The following is an 18,780-nucleotide window of genomic DNA, read 5'->3' as shown; positions in this document are numbered from 1 at the left end:
CTTGCATATAGTGTGTGCTACTTGTGCTTGTGTGTTTGCTTTAGCTTGCTTCCTGTGCAAGTTAGGTTTAGTTTGACTTGCTTCCTGTGCAAGTTAGGTTTAGTTTGACTTGCTTCCTGTGCAAGTTAGGTTTAGTTTGACTTGCTTCCTGTGCAAGTTAGGTGTGGCTTGCTTCCTGTGCAAGTCATGATTAGGATAGGCTTGCTCCCTGTGCAAGTTAGCTAGAAACCTTAACTCAGGGATGATTTTGCATGATAACATCTAGGCTCGAGTCGTAGTCTCCCTAGTTGTGTCTCCTTCTGTTATCTGGTTAGGCTAGTCCTTTACCCCCCCCCCCCCCCGTAGGGGAACTACGTCGCCCTAATCTTCATACCAGATGAAGTACGTAGGCAGGAGATGAGCTGATCTCTCCGGGCGCCCTTTTTCTTTTTCAACCTTTTTGTCTTCAACCCCTCTCTGTGTGTTGTTGGGTGCTTGGAAGTTGATGTAAGTCCATCGAGTGGCATTCGGGTTCCAGTGTGGGTGTGTTTTGGTTCGGATGCTGATGTAAGTCCAGTGATTGGCATTCGGGCTCCACGTTTGCCTTTGCCTGTGTTTGTTTGTGTGCGTGTCAGCCGAGCTACGAGTGCTCTGATTCTTCTTCGTCCAAGAAGATACGTATGCATAGGATGCGACATCCTAGCGAGCATGTGTCGTTTCCCCAGTCCGAACTACTTCGACTCTGATGTCTATGCCTGATAGACTAAGTAGGCCCAGGATGCGATATCCTGCCGAGTCAGTTCCAGTCAGTTTCTCGTGTCTCTTTCAGCCAGTGTGTGTGTGTGAGCAGTGTTTTAGCAACCATTTTTCCTTCCTATTGTGCGTGGATCCCGTCGAGTACGACGGATGCGTAGGGGTGCTAATACCTTCCCTTCGCATAACCGACTCCCGATCCCATTCTCTTTGGTCGCGAGACCATGTTCTTTCTAGGTTTACTCTGAGCGTTTCCTTTCCCTCTTTTGGGATAAATAACGCACGGTGGCGGCTCTGTTGTTCTTGTTTTCCCGCCGGTTTTTTCGCGTGATGCGACAGTGACCTCCACGTCGGCATGCATCACCAACTCCCATTTTTCCTTCACGGAGGCCTCAGTAGCAGCAATTTGGCGTTCAGTGTCCCAGACGTTGTCGATGAGGTGCAGCATGGGAACCAGAATTTGTTCTAAAGCCGCCATTGCACGTTTGGCATAATCTAAGAGCTGGAGATCTTTTAGTTGGGCAAGCACGCACAGGATATCTGGACAGATAGCCGGTTCATGCATGAGCACGAAAGGAAGGTCAGGATTCAAGGCGTGAACGCGGATTTTGTCCATTAGAGCCTTAGTCTTCGTCGCCTCAGAGCCCATTTTGCCAGAATGGAGCTGCTCAGAGTCGGAAGAGGCATCACGCTATTTCACCAGATTACGGAGCCTGGCAATTGCTTCTAAAGCATAAGGCTTTATATCCAGCCCCAGGAAAGTCAAAGGGGAAGCAGTCGACGGAGGAGTAATCTGAGAAGAGGGAGAAGCAGTCGACAGAGGAGTAGTCTGAGAAGGTTGTTGTTTGTTGGTGTCGACACCTACTGGTCCCCGTGGATCCTGCAAAGGCAAGGAAGCTGAAGAGAGACTAGAGTCAGAACTAGTCGAACTGGTGTCTGGATGCGTTGCAGGACTAGTGACTGAGTCAAAGTCACTATCACTAATCTGGATAGGGAATTCAATGAACTCACCAGCGGTGTCGACAGACTGAAATTGGCGAGCGAGAGAAGAAACCAGCGACGAGGGAGTGTAGTCGGCAACAGGTTGAGTCGACTCAGCAGAGGCGTCAGCCTGCAGTATGAAAAAATGTGTAAGAGAAGTACAAAAATCCAAGGGAGTAGATATGAAAACAGGTAAATACCTGTGTCGATGCAGGAGAAACTACATCGTGATTTTCTTTCCCCAAGGCAGCAGCGGGGGAGGTGCCAGTCGACTGTGAAGCTCCCACAGCTGGATCAGGGACCTTGTCGAGGATGGAAGTTTCGACCACAATAGTGTTGACGTCTTCAGCAGGAACCTCCGGAGTGGGCATTGTATGGTGCCTCTTCTTCTTGGTTTCACCACTCTTTGAGGGAGAGCCATGCTAATTCCTCTTGTGGCCATGGTGGCTTTTGGATTTATGCTGGGAGGTGTGCTGGACACACGAAGAGAGGTTATAAGCAGATATTCTAGCCAGAAGAGCAGACAAGCCGACAAGAAATACCTTAGAGCCTGTGGGGGCAGAGCGTTTGTGTGTTTTGGATTTTTTGGAGTGAGAGGAGACAGTGGGTTTTGTCGAATGTGGTTGACCCTGCACACAAGTGAGATATTAGAGACCACGTGCTATTTCCCTTAATAAGTCACAAGAGTAAATGGAAATGGGACAGATAGGTACATACAGAAGAACTGGGCTTCCTCAAGACTTGAGCAATGGGGCGCTCATCATCGTCAGAGGATTTCTCAGGAGCAGCCTGCAAGAAAGGAGAGGATGACTAAGGATAAAAACAAAAAGCCAAAGGAAATAGAAACTCAGACAAAGTGAAACCCGAGCCTCTTGTGTCGAAGGAGTAGGTTGGTTAGCAGGTGCAGGACCTACAGGATCTAGAGGGATCGCTGCAAATAAACAAAAGAAACGTAAGTGAGCGACGAAATCCAGCTAAAGGGAAGTGTTAAAATTTCCAGAGAAGTGTTACCAAGTTGCGTGGATTCAAACACACTAACATATTGAGGATCAATATGAAGTGGCCCTGAGTAGTCAGGCAGATAATGCTTCATCGGGACCACTTTGTCGGCCTTTTTCTTGGAGGCCTTTTGTACGTATGAAATGGGACAATAAAACCACACCGGAACCAAATGACCAAAGGCCAAAGCCAAAGGGCTAGATGAAGATCGTAAAGATACTTGTCTTTCACGTAATCAGGGATTTTAAGTTTTGGAAGCCTGTCGGTTGCTTTCGCCTTTAGTTCGACCGCAACCTCCAAGATGGTCCCACGAAGATTATCTGGCCGATACACAACTTGGAAATAATTCTAGAAATCACGAATTTGTTTGACATGAAGAGCCTTACACTTGGTCGACTTCGCCTGCAAACAAACAAAAGCTTCTGTTAATTCAGATAGTTTGGCCTCAGGAGCATCAACATAAATGGTAAAATATGACTGCCACCAATCATGGAATTCTTTGGTACAGTAGTAGGCTGGTCGAAAAGGAAGAGAAGGGAGACGTGGTCGGTTTTTCCAAATCGTTTCAAGTTCTTCTTCGATCTTGCTCCAAGGTTGACCGTAGAGGATATTGGCGAGCAACTCTTGAGAGGAGAATAGGGACTTGGGAATGAATTGGCAAAGGCCAAATTGCCTAGCCACAAGGTTAGGTTGATAAGCCACCAAGCCAGGATTGCTGCTAGAGGTTTCGGCCGACAGGAATCGAGGGACCAGAAGATGCCTCCAAATGAGGAAGGTTTCATCTTTATGTTCCCCGTCAGTCGGAGGAAAAGGTCTGGTGAGCCACGCAGGACCCTCAGCTCGATGGCTAAAAGGGGCCATAGAAGGTAAAAAATCGACACGAGTCAACATGATGTTGAATAAAAGTCGAAACACTTGATGGTCGGGGAAGTTTTTGTCGATAGGCGTCAGGGAGATCAACCGTTTCCAGATAAGATGACGTTCCTCTAGGGGACACGCAACCCTCCTTATTCCGTAGGGGCTATACCTTTGGAGAAAGTGGCATTGAGCCACAACTGCAAAAACCAGAAAGGGCCATGGACCAACACGTTTTTCTTTCTGGAGTTCTCGGGGTCGAAGAGCCTAATTTGGAAGACAACCTCAGCTAGAGACTCATAGAGAGAAGCTAAAATCAGTTGGCCCAAGGCAATGTCACGCTCTTGGTGCAGTTGGGTTGCTAGGAGAGCAAAGTGCTTGGCTACCTGCATAGATCTAGAACAGAAGACAAAGCGAGATAGCCAGAGGGTCAAGAAAGCCACATGTTCCTCGTCGATCACAGGGCTTGCAGAGGTGGCATGATGATCAATAAAATTGTTGTATGTTGGCTTGCGAGAGTCGCCAACATCGAACCTCAAGGAAATTGGCGCTACTGCTTCGCAGTCGAAGACTTCGCCAGTCGGTTTCAAGCCAGTGATGGAAGCAATGTCCAGAAGTGTCGGCGTGATCATGCCACACTTGGTATGGAAGGAGTTGGTCGAACTCTCCAAGAATTGAAGGGTAGTTAATAACATGCCACAAGATTGGGGAGGGCCACAACGGGCAATCTGTAAAAGGGTATAGATGCTTGTCCTTTTCCAATGGTCGATTTTTTCTGATTCTAATCGGTCCATCCAAGCGCAAAACTTAGGACAATTTCTGGGAGAAGCAGTCCTGAAGTTCCTGTCTACGTAGCGAAGGGAAAAAGGTTGTTGGGTGTAGGTGTTTAATTGGCTGCATTATATGGTAAAACACTAGCTGGATTCTAATGTCTTGACTGATGTCATGACATGGTGTGTATGTGTGTCTGCATTGTAGGTTAGAATATCTAACTGTACTCTGATGTCTTGACTGATGTCATGACACACTTGAGTAGCTACTGCAGGATTAGCTAATACAGGATTTATTGAATGTCAAACTGGAGACTGTGACATTCAGCAGCTACTGAGGAATAGAACAGTTGGCGTTCTATTAGAGCTCAGTATTCATTTGCAGTCTGGTTATCAAGGAAGAACCAGACCTGGCATAAGGCCTAATGTGTGAATGTCAAACTGGAGGTTATGACATTCATCATGGACAGTATATACTGAATAATAGACAGAGTGGTGTTCTGCTACACTTCAGTATGTTTCTTAGTTTGTTCTTCAAGAGAATAACAGAACTAACTTGAGGCCAAATGTGTAAATCTCAAATTGGATACTTTGACATTTATTAATGTAAGCTGCTACTGTAGTATGGTCACTTTGGTCATGTACAGGTTAGCAAAATTGTACAGTCTGTTTTCTGGAAAAACAGACTCAGCATATGATCCTTGATGTCTAGCTGAATGTCGTGACATTCATTCCTGACAGCATATGCTATATTGTAGGTTGTTCAGTTTTCTGTTTCAGCTTTTTCTTAGGCTATTCTTCAGGGATTCAACAGCTGAGAGAAAATCCCGGAAATCAACAACCAAGTTACATTTAATGAACCTAACAAATAGCCTATTTGTTAGTAACCTAGATATTGAATATATTGGTCCTCGTGTGACCTTAAATTCAGGAGAATACAAGTGCAAAAGCCCAGGTACTGCAATATAAAAGGAAGTCGTTCCTTCATTCAGTTTCGGGGATTTTGAGGCGTGAAGATTAAGTGTGTCCATCATACTTCACTGCTGTATATTTGTGAGTCTTGTATTAGACATATCTTGTAAGCCAAGCCATTATCACGTTGATGATTGTTTTGGTATAGGGTGTTCATTGAGTTGTAAGTGTTGTGTCGCTCAAAGCTTTTAAGTGTGAGTGTTGTGTATCTTGATTAAAGTTGTTAAGCACAATCAAGAGTTGTTTGAAGTGTGACTTCAAAAGTGTCTTTAATATTGATTAAAGGTAGTAATCACTGAGGTGATTGAGGGGGAGTGAGTACGAACTCTGATCTTAGAGTAAGATTGAAATTGCATTGGGTAGGGATTAAGTGACAAGTTGTAAACGGGTGAGTTTAGCTTTGAATTAATACTACTGATAGTGGATTTCCTCCCTGGCTTGGTAGCCCCTAGATGTAGGTCATGTTGGACTGAACTGGGTAAACAATTACTTGTGTTATTTACTGCACTTACTGTTAAGTTCTGCATAATTCTTGTCTGTGCAGAATTGGATGTCATAACAACCCGTGTGACATCTAAAGTCTGATAACTAGAATTTCAATTGGCATCAGAGCAGGCACCCTGCCTGTGAATTTCTGGGTGAGATCTAGGGAAGTTACTTTCTAGTACCATGGACAAGGATATAGGACACTCAAATAGACCACCCATGTTGGATGGCTCTAATTATGATGACTGGAAACCTCGTATGATAGCCTTCTTCAGGTCTCTAGACAGCAAAGTCTGGAGAGCTGTCAACAAAGGCTGGGAACATCCAATGAGGACAGGTGAAGATGGAGTCAGTGTGCAGATTCCTGAAGAAGAGTGGGACAAGGAGCAAGAGACATTAGCTCTTGGAAATTCCAAGGCCTTGAATGCATTGTTCAATGGAATCAGTAAGAACATCTTCAGGCTGGTGCACCACTGTGAACTAGCTAAGGAAGTTTGGGATACCCTCAAGGTAACTCATGAAGGTACTTCCAAGGTGAAGATGTCCAAACTTCAGATGCTGACCACCAAGTTTGAAAATCTGAGGATGAAAGAGGATGAGACTATTCATGACTTTCACATGAATATTCTTGAAATTGCAAACACCTCTGGTGGACTAGGTGAGAAAATGGCTGAAGAGAAACTTGTAAGAAAGATTCTCAGGTCCTTGCCTAAGAGATTTGCTATGAAGGTCACAGCCATAGAGGAGGCGCAGGACATATGCAATATGAAGGTGGATGAGCTCATTGGTTCTCTTCAAACCTTTGAAATGGGCTTGTGTGAGAATGCTGAAAAGAAGAACAAAAGTGTAGCTTTTGTATCTAATGCTGAAGAGGAGTCAGAAGCAGGATATACTGAAGGTGATGAAAGTATATCAGAAGCCTTAGCCATGCTTGGGAGACAGTTCAACAAGCTCATAAAGAAATTTGATCAACAGGGTAGACCTAATGTCAAGAACATCCCGTCTGACATAAGGAAAAGATCAACTTCTGAAGAAAAGTTCAACCAAGGCAAGGGAATCCAGTGCCATGGGTGTGAAGGATATGGTCATATTAAGGCTGACTGCCCTACCTTCCTCATGAGGCAAAGGAAAGGGCTATCTGTCACCTGGTCAGAAGAAGACACTGAGAGTGAATCTGAAGGAGAATCTGCCAAACATGTCACTGCTCTGACCAGTGTCTGTACCTCAGAAGATAACTCAAGTGGAGATGAGCTCACCTTGGATGAACTTACTGCCTCATATAAAGAACTATGTGTTAAAAGTGCAGAAGTGTGTATCCAAGGAGAAAAGCATAAGAAACTCATCAAAGAGCTAGAAGCTGAGAAACTAGAGCAGCTGAAAGTCATAGAGGGTCTGAAGGGTGAGATTTCTTTGTTGACCTCTAAGCTAGACCAAATGACCAAATCCATCAAAATGTTGAATAAGGGATCTGACACCTTGGAAGAGATCCTGAAGATAGGACAGAAGTCTAGAACCACTTCTGGTTTAGGCCTGGGGAAAAGATCATCAGCTGAACGCAAACGCCCAAAGGCTAAAGTTCAGAAATCCAAAGGGAAGTCACATCCAATGTCTCAACATCGAGGAACCAGAATGAGCAATCATCAGAAGAAGAAATTCAAGAGATGGAGATGTCATTACTGTGGTAGATTCGGTCACATAAAACCCTTCTGCTACAGGCTGCATGGTTACCCTAACCAGACCCCACAAGGTAGGCCTAAGAAGAAGGTGTCTACGCATAATGTCCCCATTCACACAGTAGGCCTTATGCCAGGTCTGGTTCTTCCTTGATAACCAAACTGCAAATGAATACTGAGCTCTAATAGAACGCCAACTGTTCTCTTCCTCAGTAGCTGCTGAATGTCACAGTCTCCAGTTTGACATTCAATAAATCCTGTATTAGCTAATCCTGCAGTAGCTACTCAAGTGTGTCATGACATCAGTCAAGACATCAGAGTACAGTTAGATATTCTAACCTACAATGCAGACACACATACACACCATGTCATGACATCAGTCAAGACATTAGAATCCAGCTAGTGTTTTACCATATAATGCAGCCAATTAAACACCTACACCCGACAACCTTTTTCCCTTCGCTACGTCGACAGGAACTTCAGGACCGCTTCTCCCAGAAATTGTCCTAAGTTTTGCGCTTGGATGGACCGATTGGAATCAGAAAAAATCGACCATTGGAAAAGGACAAGCATCTATACCCTTTTACAGATTGCCCGTTGTGGCCCTCCCCAATCTTATGGCATGTTATTAGCTACCCTTCAATTCTTGGAGAGTTCGACCAACTCCTTCCATACCAAGTGTGGCATGATCACGCCGACACTTCTGGACATTGCTTCCATCACTGGCTTGAAACCGATTGGCGAAGTCTTCGACTGCGAAGCAGTAGCGCCAATTTCCTTGAGGTTCGATGTTAGCGACTCTTGCAAGCCAACATACAACAATTTTATTGATCATCATGCCACCTCTGCAAGCCCTGTGATCGACGAGGAACATGTGGCTTTCTTGATCCTCTGGCTATCTCGCTTTGTCTTCTGTTCTAGATCTATGCAGGTAGCCAAGCACTTTGCTCTCCTAGCAACCCAACTGCACCAAGAGCGTGACATTGCCTTGGGCCAACTGATTTTAGCTTCTCTCTATGAGTCTCTAGCTGAGGTTGTCTTCCAAATTAGGCTCTTCGACCCCGAGAACTCCAGAAAGAAAAACGTGTTGGTCCATGGCCCTTTCTGGTTTTTGCAGTTGTGGCTCAATGCCACTTTCTCCAAAGGTATAGCCCCCTACGAAATAAGGAGGGTTGCGTGTCCCCTAGAGGAACGTCATCTTATCTGGAAACGGTTGATCTCCCTGACGCCTATCGACAAAAACATCCCCGACCATCAAGTGTTTCGAATTTTATTCAACATCATGTTGACTCGTGTCGATTTTCTACCTTCTATGGCCCCTTTTAGCCATCGAGCTGAGGGTCCTGCGTGGCTCACCAGACCTTTTCCTCCGACTAACGGGGAACATAAAGATGAAACCTTCCTCATTTTGAGGCATCTTCTGGTCCCTCGATTCCTGGCGGCCGAAACCTCTAGCAGCAATCCTGGCTTGGTGGCTTATCAGCCTAACCTTGTGGCTAGGAAATTTGGCCTTTGCCAATTCATTCCCAAGTCCCTGTTCTCCTCTCAAGAGTTGCTCGCCAATATCCTCTGCGGTCAACCTTGGAGCAAGATCGAAGAAGAACTTGAAACAATTTGGAAAAACCGACCACGTCTCCCTTCTCTTCCTTTTCGACCAGCCTACTACTGTACCAAAGAATTTCATGATTGGTGGCAGTCATATTTTACCATTTATGTTGATGCTCCTGAGGCCAAACTATCTGAATTAACAGAAGCTTTTGTTTGTTTGCAGGCGAAGTCGACCAAGTGTAAGGCTCTTCATGTCAAACAAATTCGTGATTTCTAGAATTATTTCCAAGTTGTTTATCGGCCAGATAATCTTCGTGGGACCATCTTGGAGGTTGCGGTCGAACTCTAGGGGGTATTTTGTTACCACGAAAAATCTCTAAAGGATGCTGAAAGCATAGTTAGTGATAGAGTCCTATGAATTTGGGGGTTGTACCCCATCAAGGTATGAAAAGGTGTTTGAGGCAAATAAGAGTGAGAAAAACACAAGCCAAGGGTTGAAGTCGATAGGAGAGCATGTTTGGTCGACAGGCCATTCTGTCGATTGAGGTGAAGGTTGAGACTTAAAGAATTTTTCTTTTATGCCAAAGGCGTAGAAGATAGCGTCGCCCTAGCATCCGGGCGGGAGAAATTTGAAATTTAAATAGCCAACGGTTACAAGGAGAATAAAGAGCGCCAGAATCTGAAGCAGTTGGCAAGACGTGAGGGCAGCGGTTTGGCAGATCGTGTGACATAACATCTGCTGGTTTCTAAGAGTTTTAGCTTATGAGAAGTTCCTTTAGTTTAGTATAAATAGAATGTCCCACGAGGGGCTCAGGGTGTTCACTTTGTCCTGAAAATTACTTGTAAGAAAACTTCCCATTCCCAGCGCGAGGAAGCAAGAGTTTTTTGAGAGTGTTATATACGTGAATCACCACATTTATTTCAATGCAACTTTCTTACTTTTCAATTGTTCCCGTTGAAAATTTTATCTTAATTTCATTTACTTTTGAGTTATCATTTTATGTTGTCGTTTACGCTGTCGACACTGATTCTATTACGATAATAGAGTTTACCGAAAGCGTGTTCGTCGTATACCTCTTTTGAATACTATAGCGTTGTCGGTCACGAGTCACCTACAGGTTGTAGCATTGTCTAAACCGTTCGTGTGGAAAAACCTACGCTTGTTCGACACTTTGTTAGGAGCCATTCCTCACAAAGTTATTCTGTCGAGTTGGACAAGCCGCACTTGCACTAACACATATCCTAGGATCAACTGGTCGATCCTGCAAGTAACCCTTTGTTTTAAGGCCTAGGGAGGACCATCAGTTGTTTACCAATTTCCACAGTAAATAGTGAGGAATCGAAATGATTGAGATGATTGAACCAAAATCTTCAAATGGACATCTATTTATACTGGTTTCCATAGACTACTTCACCAAATGGGTGAAAGTTATGTCTTACGATAATGTCACTAAGCAAGTGGTTGCCCTCTTTTTGAAGATTAACATTATATGCCGATACGGGGTTCCCAACAAAATCAACATTGATAATGGGTCCAACCTCAACAACAAAATAATAAAATAGTTTGGTCCAAACTTTAAAATCGAATACCACAACTCATCAACGTACCGGCCCAAGATGAACGACATTGTTGAAGTGGCAAACAAAAACATCAATAAGATCATTCAGAAAATAGTGATCACATATAAGGATTAGCATGAAATGCAACCTTTTACACTGCACGGATATCATATGCCAATACGGACTTCAAAAGAGGCAACCCCATATTCCTTAGTATATGGCATGGAAGCAGTCCTTCTAGTAGAAGTTGAAATTCCCTTACTACGAGTCTTGATGGAGGCTAAGCTAGATGACGAGGAATAGGTTCAAACCAATTTTGATCATCTTAATCTTTTAGAAGAAAATCATCTAGAAGCTTTGCGTCATGGTCAGCTCTATCATATGCGTCTTAAGAAAGCATTTGACAAGAAGGTATGTCCTAGAGTGTTCCAAGAAGGCGACATGGTGCTAAAGAAGCCCATGCTGATTCACAAGGATTGTAGGGGCAATTGGACACCAAATTATGAAGGTCCATTCATGGTGGTTAGAGCCTTTTCCGGAGACGCTCTGATCCTCGTGACTATGGATGGCTACAAATTGCCACACCCATACGAATGCTGACTCAATCAAAAAATACTTTGCCTAAAAGAGTGGAATACAAAAAGTTGATAAGTCGAAAACCTGAAAGGGCGACTTAGGAAAAAATGGATTTCCTAGTGGAATGAAAACCCAAAAGGGAGGTGCAGGAAAAAATTAGGGATAAAAATAAAATAAAAACCTGACTCGTTGAGTCGAAAACCTGAACGGGCGACTCAGGAAAAAAAGGATATCCTGGTGGATTGAAAATCCGAAAGGGAGATCCAGAAAAATGTTAGGGATTAATTATGTGGCAAAGACTATAGTCTGTGAATCCATTGTATCCATGGAAAGCTCTAGCAGAGAAGAACCAATCCAACCATCTTCCTCAGAAACAAGGTGTTAAGATCTTTAGAGATATAGGGACTATAGCAGTATTGAAACTCGATAGAAACTCAATAATTTCCATTGCCATTGTATTTTTCTTGCACAACAATTACATCTTCAAGGAATTGCATCTTTATGTACAATTGCCAATTTATGGGTTAAATCAATGAAAAGATAAATTTCTCATCAAATTGTGCCAAATTATTTTTACTTTATCTTCTTGTTTGCAAAATGTCATTATTTTTTATCAACACTGCATTAGAACTTTGGTCAATGACAAAAAACATTCGAAAAAATAGTAAAATTGTTTTAAATTTTCAAAATGTCTAAAGGGAGATCAAAAGTCCCTAGTAATTCCCTCATCGCACAAAGACATCAAGTCATTTTCTTGTATACAGCCTAACAACAATGAATCTCCAATGAAGTCAACAGGGGAATTTATAACTTCCTATTGAGCATCGCATCATCAAAGACCGAGTGTCGGGAAGTTAAATCCTCTCACTAACCAAAAGTCCCATCCATATTGGCAACTACGAAAAAACCAAAGTCTAATATATCTTGGCAACTACTACTAAAAACCAAAGTCCAATCTCCATTGGTCTTTCAAAAACAAAAGTCCACCCTATTGGAATCATCATAAAACCAAATCCAATTAGCATTTGTACCCAAAAAAACTCTCACCTTTGAAAAAGGGAGGTCAATTCCAAACGTATCCAATCAGTCACCTGCATTCTCGTATGTATGGCATGCATGGCTTTCCTGTTGAAGTGGGAAATTGCTTAAAAAATAAGATTTATAATGCACCACATGCATGCATAGCATTCCTGCTGAAACAAGAATTTCAAAAACAAATCATAGCAATCATTAGCATACATATGCATAATATTCCCAATAGTTGCATCCTCGCATACATCTCCATGCATCATTCCATGCATGGTGTTTCCACCCAAAGTAGAACCACATACGAAATCAAACATAACATGATTCGGGACCTAGGGTCAATCGCAAGTATCCAGGTCAGTCCTCATTTAAGTCAGCAGTATTTCTCTGAAAAGAGTTCTTATCCTACATGTGCTCGTGGAATCATTTTCCAACAAGTCATTCTTCAACTTTATGGTTGATAATTATATTCCCCAGTGTTTTCACTATTGTTTCTCCCCAAGAAGAGGTTACCCTAAAAAGTCTCTTATGAGATTTTCCCCTGGAAAGCTTTGTCAAAAAACCTCCTCTAAAGGGAGTCTTTTCTTAATTATTTTCCCCAACATATGGACATTTGAGATATTGCTCTAGTATCCTTAAAGAGTCTTATATACGATTGGTATTTCATTCCATCTTTGGAAAGTATTGCTCTAGTATTCTTGAAGAGTCTTAGATATGATTGGTATTTCATTCCATCTTTAGAAAGTCTTGATTATATCATATAAGATATTTCTTAATTGATCCTCGGAGAGTCTCATGTGCTTTGTTAGAAATAGTGCTTTAGTATCCTCGAAGAACCTTAGATATGATTGAGATTTCGCTCCATCATTGGAAAGTCTCAATTATATCATATAAGATACTATTTCGTCGATTCTCAGGGATTCTCAAGTATTTTGTTAGAGATATTGCTTCGTCGATCCTTAGTGAGTCTGAAGTGATTTATTTGAGACACTTCTCTAGTATCCTCCAAGAATCTTAGATACAGTTGATATTTCATTCCATCTTTGGAAAGTCTCGATTATATCATATAAGATACTGCTTCGTCGTTCCTCAGGGGTTCTCAAGTGCTTTGTTTGAGATACTTCTCTAGTATCCTCAAAGAATCTTATATACGATTAAGATTTTGTTCCATCTTTAAAATTCTCGATTATATCATATAAGATACTGCTTCATCAATCCTCAGAGAGTCTCATGTGCTTTATTAGAGATACTACTCTAGTATCCTCGAAGAATCTTAGATACAATTGATGTTTCATTCCATCTTTGGAAAGTCTCCATTATATCATATAAGATACTGCTTCATTGATCCTCAGGGAGTCTCATGTGCTTTGTTAGAGATACTGGTCTAGTATCCTCGAATAATCTTAAATATGATTGAGATTTTGTTCCACCTTTGGAAAATCTCGATTATATGATATAAGATACTACTTCGTCGATCCTCATGGAGTCTCAACTACTTTGTTTGAGATATTGATCTAGTATCCTCGAAAAATCTTAGATACGATTGAAATTCCGTTCCATCTTTGGAAAATGATGACTTCTCGGCAAGTATACCAATAATGTCGCAGTAATAAAAAGATCAAATCCATAGAGAGTGCCTTCAATCAAGACAAAATGTTTTCAATGTATAGAAACTAGTAAAAAGCTGGGGGTTGAGTTTTAGTGCAAAAAGTAAATAAACGAGTAAACTGAATCACTAAACCGATCAGGTTGTGTTTTAGAATCTCTTATTCCTATATTATTTATTTTTTATTCCTTGTATGAATGGTCTTATCATTATAATCCCACGGCGAATTAACAAAACCGTTATAGTCGATCCCTCACGAGATGACTCACTAACCATTACTCAGAGCTTTCTATCCCTAGTCTGCCAGCGTATGTAGAGTTAGGCGATGTATAGAACGTTAATTCCTTATGACACTACTCGAGGTCTCCTATTCCTATTCAACCAGTGTAAGTACAAAAATTTCCATAGGTCCAACACATAGACTAATGGTCAGTATTCCCTATGTACCCATAATTAGATTAAAAGAGTATCTAACATAAAAAGCATTAAGAACAATAAGCAATTGAATGACAATATAGATCAAAAGGTTCATACAAAGTCAAATAAACACAGAATCCAACAATATTGAAATAGGTTTATCATAACACAATCTAACCTAGAGGAGCTTCTCATAATTCAAATAAAAATACCACAATTGTTAGGTGAAAATAACATTTGAATTCCATTGAAGTAATGGTCTTCAATGGCTTCAAATGCTCTAAAAATCATCTCTTGTGCTCTCAAAATTGTGTTTTTCTCTCTCCAAATCGTACCTCTTGTGAAAGTGCAGAAAATCCCCTTTTTGGGCTTCAGAATGGACCATAATGCGTCAGAAAAGCCCAGAATAAATGACCATCACACGCGTGATGACTTGCATCGCGTGGGCGATGTAGCTTTTATGGCCCTATTGCGCATGATGGTGCGCGATGATGCATGTGATTATTTCCAAAGTTTCACTAAGTCCACAATCTTCACACTTAGCTATTTTTCCTGATTATTTAGTCATTGTTCTTCATTTTGGCTCATCTTTCACTTTTTTTTCTTCGATTCTTCTACTATATTTATGCAATGACGGACTGTCATCACAACCCTAAACTTGAATCGTTGCTTGTCCTCAAGTAACTCGCATGCAACTTAACATTTCAACAAAAAACAACCCCAAACTTAAACTTTGCTCACTTTCAAGAGCAACCCCAAACTTAATCTTTTTCTTACACTTTAGGAAATATACTTGTACCTAACTCCAAAGAGACAGTGGAAAAAAAGATCTTTCAAGTCATATGGCTAAGAATTTTAGGCCACGTCACCGAAAGAAAGGCTAAGGATCAAAGTGGTTAGCAATGGACATACTTATTACTACATGATGGTTTAAAAAGGCTCAAAGTTATAAATAAAAAATTGCCTTAATGTGTGTCGGTAAAACCAGACAAATTAATTGGAAATAGATCAAACGAAATAAAATAATAATACATTGATACACTCATAAAGAAATAAAAGTGAACAATGGAAGTTATTTGGCTCAAACCTTACTATATGAGGTATCTGTAGATTGATTATAAGTCGGTTTATTCTTTTCTTATCCTTCTCCTTTGAGTTTCTAGTTGTTATTGTGATGATCAAGTTTATTTGGGATTATTTGTTTAATGCTAAAGTGCTAAACTTACAAATGTGAAAAAAAATAAACAGCTACAAACTTGTTTATTAAAGCAAACATAGGTCGTTACAAAAGGGTTCTGCTTGAGTAGCTAATTCCACTTTTCGATGGTCTTGAATAAAAATAAAGTAAATTTTGAAAAATGAAAATTAATTATAAAGCATGGGTTGCCTCCCATCCAGCACTTCTTTTTCGTAATTAGCTTGACATCCCATGCTTAAAACACATCAAGCGTAAGGGATACCCTCACATCGATGAAAACTCTTGTTGTCCTTCCTTTTTTAACTTTACTACCCTTTTCTTCCAATTGGTATCATGTCTCTATATCCTTCAAATATAGTGTCCATCATATGCATTAAACACCACATTTTCCTTGTTGAATTTCAAAACAAGCTCCCCTCTCTCCACATCTATTTTTTCCTTCCTAATTTCTAAGAATGGTTCGTCCGAGAATAACAGATCCTCTTGAATCCACTTTTGTATCAAGCACTACAAAATTTGTAGGAAACACTAATTCGTTGACATGCACTTTGTACCAACCGATTGAGTAACAAATGAGTCAGCTAGAGTGAGAGTCATGTTACTTTGTGTGATCTCACCCACTTTCAATTCTTTAACTATTTTTAGTGGCATGACATTTATGCTAGATCTAAGATCACATAGAGCATGTGGAATATTCACTCCACCAATATTATAAGAAATAATAAACTTACTTGGGTCATTTAGTTTTGGTCGAAAGGATTGAGGTAGTACCACATCATCCTTTTCGGTCATGTTTACATGTTCCTTGACCACTTTCTCTTTTGTCCCCTTTAGTAATGCCTTCATAATTTTATAAAACTTAGGCATTAGTTCTAAAATTTTATTGAAGGAAATACTTACCTAGAGAGTAACTAACATTCCCTTGAACTTTTCAAATATCCCTATTTCATCCTCTTGAACATCTTTCTTTTTAATTATCGGGTACAATGGTTTTATGTAATCCGGTAAAGGACGATTTGGTTCAGACATGATCGGCTTCTTTGCTCTTCTCCATGGTGAGTTTTAACAATGAGTGGATCAATGGTCACTCCTCTTTCCTCTTTGTCACCTTGATTTCCACTCTTCTCTTTTTCAATTCCACCTTATTTTTCTCAATTACATCTTCTTTAACTATCTCATGTTCACCCTTTTCAATAATCACCCCTAAACCTGTATCCACAGCATTGCATGATTCATTCTTAGGATTTTCTATAGTGTTACCTGTGAATCCTCCACTTGGGCTTGGAAAAGCATCTATTTGTCTGGCTAACTAACCAATTTCTGTCTCCAAATTCTTGATTGATGCATCATGGTTTCTACTCATTATTTCATGGTTCTTATTTACCTAATCATAGTTACTTTAACTAACTTTAATGAAATTTTGCATGGTCTCCTCCAACCATGACGACTTCCTTTGAAATGGAGCTTATTGGCTTTCTTGCATCCCTTGGTTAGCATTTGAATTTTGATTATTATTCTGTAAGACCCCAATTTTGGGCCCTAAGATCCCTCATGGCCCATATCATTCATATCATGGCCTCAAGGATCACTGCATGCCTTTGCTTTCCTCTTAGTGGATAGATTGCTTTGTGGGTTTGTTTCTTGATCACCAAGCATACTTTGCATTTGTATATCTTTGCTTTCATGTGTTTATCATTCAAAAAGTACAAAAATATTGTCAGTCTAACCTTTTTGCTTGCAGATAAAGTAATCATCAGCAATTAGGTCAAAGATGGTCAACAGTCAGTCAAAGCAATGGATGGTGGCCATTCTTGGAGAATTTGGGCACCATGCTCAATAATCAAAAGTTCATATGACTTGAGACATCATTTGAAGTCAAGTCCTCAAAGAATTAGGGTTTGGAATTCATCAGAAGAGGATCAGTCAGTCCAAAACCCTAGAAAAGTCAAACTTGGTCAACAGTTGATTTAATCAAGATTTGATGGATAGAATTGATTTGAAGGAGTTCATTCATGCTTGTATAAGCCTCATCTATCATGTTCAACCTCATCATGGAAGAAAATCAAGTCAAATCAGAAATTTTCCAGAAATAGAAAGTGGACCTGTAATTTCAACTGCCAAAAATGGAAACTTCTTGATCTTAAACTTACATCATGATACAAGCTCCAAATGAATTTTTGCCCAACATGAAAGTTGAAGATCTTGTCTTCCCATTTTCAAAAAGTCCAAGAACTCTCAAATCCCATGTGTGGTTGTCAAGATATGATCAAATCATTTTCATCAATTTGTGAACTTCAACAAGCCATATCTCTCAAACCATAAGGCCAAATTTGGTGGGGTTTTTTCCTACAAACCACATTTTTCATCCTCTTTCCAAAAATATATATTTCATGACCTAAAACCTTACCAATCAAAATGGCATTTTTGGACCTTTTGCATTTAAAATCAAAGTTTGACCAAACTTTGACTTTTTGATTTATGGACTTTTTCATCATTTTGCCAATTGGGAAATGTTTTAAACCATATTTGAAACTTGCTCAAAGCTTAAAACCATCATCACATCACCATTTTACCACCATTTTGAACCATAGTACAATCTTGGCAATTTTAGCAATTGGTTGGAAAAGAGCAAAAGCAAGTACAGCATTCCTTTAACAGACCAAAGACAGCATTTGTGCTGGCCATTTGCAGCATGCTCAGGCCCAATTCGCAGCAGCACACACCCCCCATTTCCACTTATATACAAACTTGGTAAAATGCATTTTTGATTCATTAAAGCAAAGCCAGTACAGCCTTTTCATGTACAATCAAAGCAGCAGCAGTGTGGTCTGTCTACAGCCTGGTTATAAGCCCAAAATTGTGCCAAAACACACCCTCCAATCTTCACTTGTACACATTTAGCAAAAAGGCAAAAACCACATTTTAAGTTAAGCAAGATTATCATTCTCTAAACCAACTTTAAACAGACAATATAAATGCATTTTTCTGACATTTGCAGCCCTAGTGTTCACAGCCTCCACAGACCAAAACCCTCATTCTCTCTTCTTGCATTTTTGGCAATTGGCTTTTTTCTGCATAGACCCTTGAAACCCTCGAATAACCTTGTTTCCTCCATCATCTAAACATCATTTGGGATTGTTTTTGCACATCATTTCTCAACTGTAACCCTCTTTCAAGCTCTGCATCTTCAAAGCATCTCCAATGGCAATTTGAGTGGTGGAAGTTTCAAAGCAAGTTTGAGCTGAACAAGCTCCATCATCCATCATTTAGTAGCTGTGTGGTCATCTGTTTTGCTCTGAATCACTCAACACAACCCTGTTTCACATTGTCTTCAAAAACAAGTAAGTAATTCGACTTCCTCCTTTTACCATGACCTGATAT

The 18,780-nt window shown here is 40.7% G+C and overlaps 1 protein-coding gene across 1 annotated transcript; it reads left to right on the top strand.

Moving 5' to 3' along the window:
- Positions 1–7,991: 7,991 nt before the first annotated feature.
- LOC127131528 (uncharacterized) lies at positions 7,992–9,293 on the top strand. Its single transcript, XM_051060444.1, has one exon. The coding sequence runs from the start codon at positions 7,992–7,994 to the stop codon at positions 9,291–9,293; it is 1,302 nt and encodes a 433-aa protein (XP_050916401.1).
- Positions 9,294–18,780: the final 9,487 nt, after the last annotated feature.

Source organism: Lathyrus oleraceus, chromosome 3 (assembly GCF_024323335.1).
Source record: "Lathyrus oleraceus cultivar Zhongwan6 chromosome 3, CAAS_Psat_ZW6_1.0, whole genome shotgun sequence".
Taxonomy (NCBI): Eukaryota; Viridiplantae; Streptophyta; class Magnoliopsida; order Fabales; family Fabaceae; genus Lathyrus; species Lathyrus oleraceus.
Note: the sequence above shows the minus strand (reverse complement) of the source record. Positions and strands in the feature narration are given on the sequence as shown.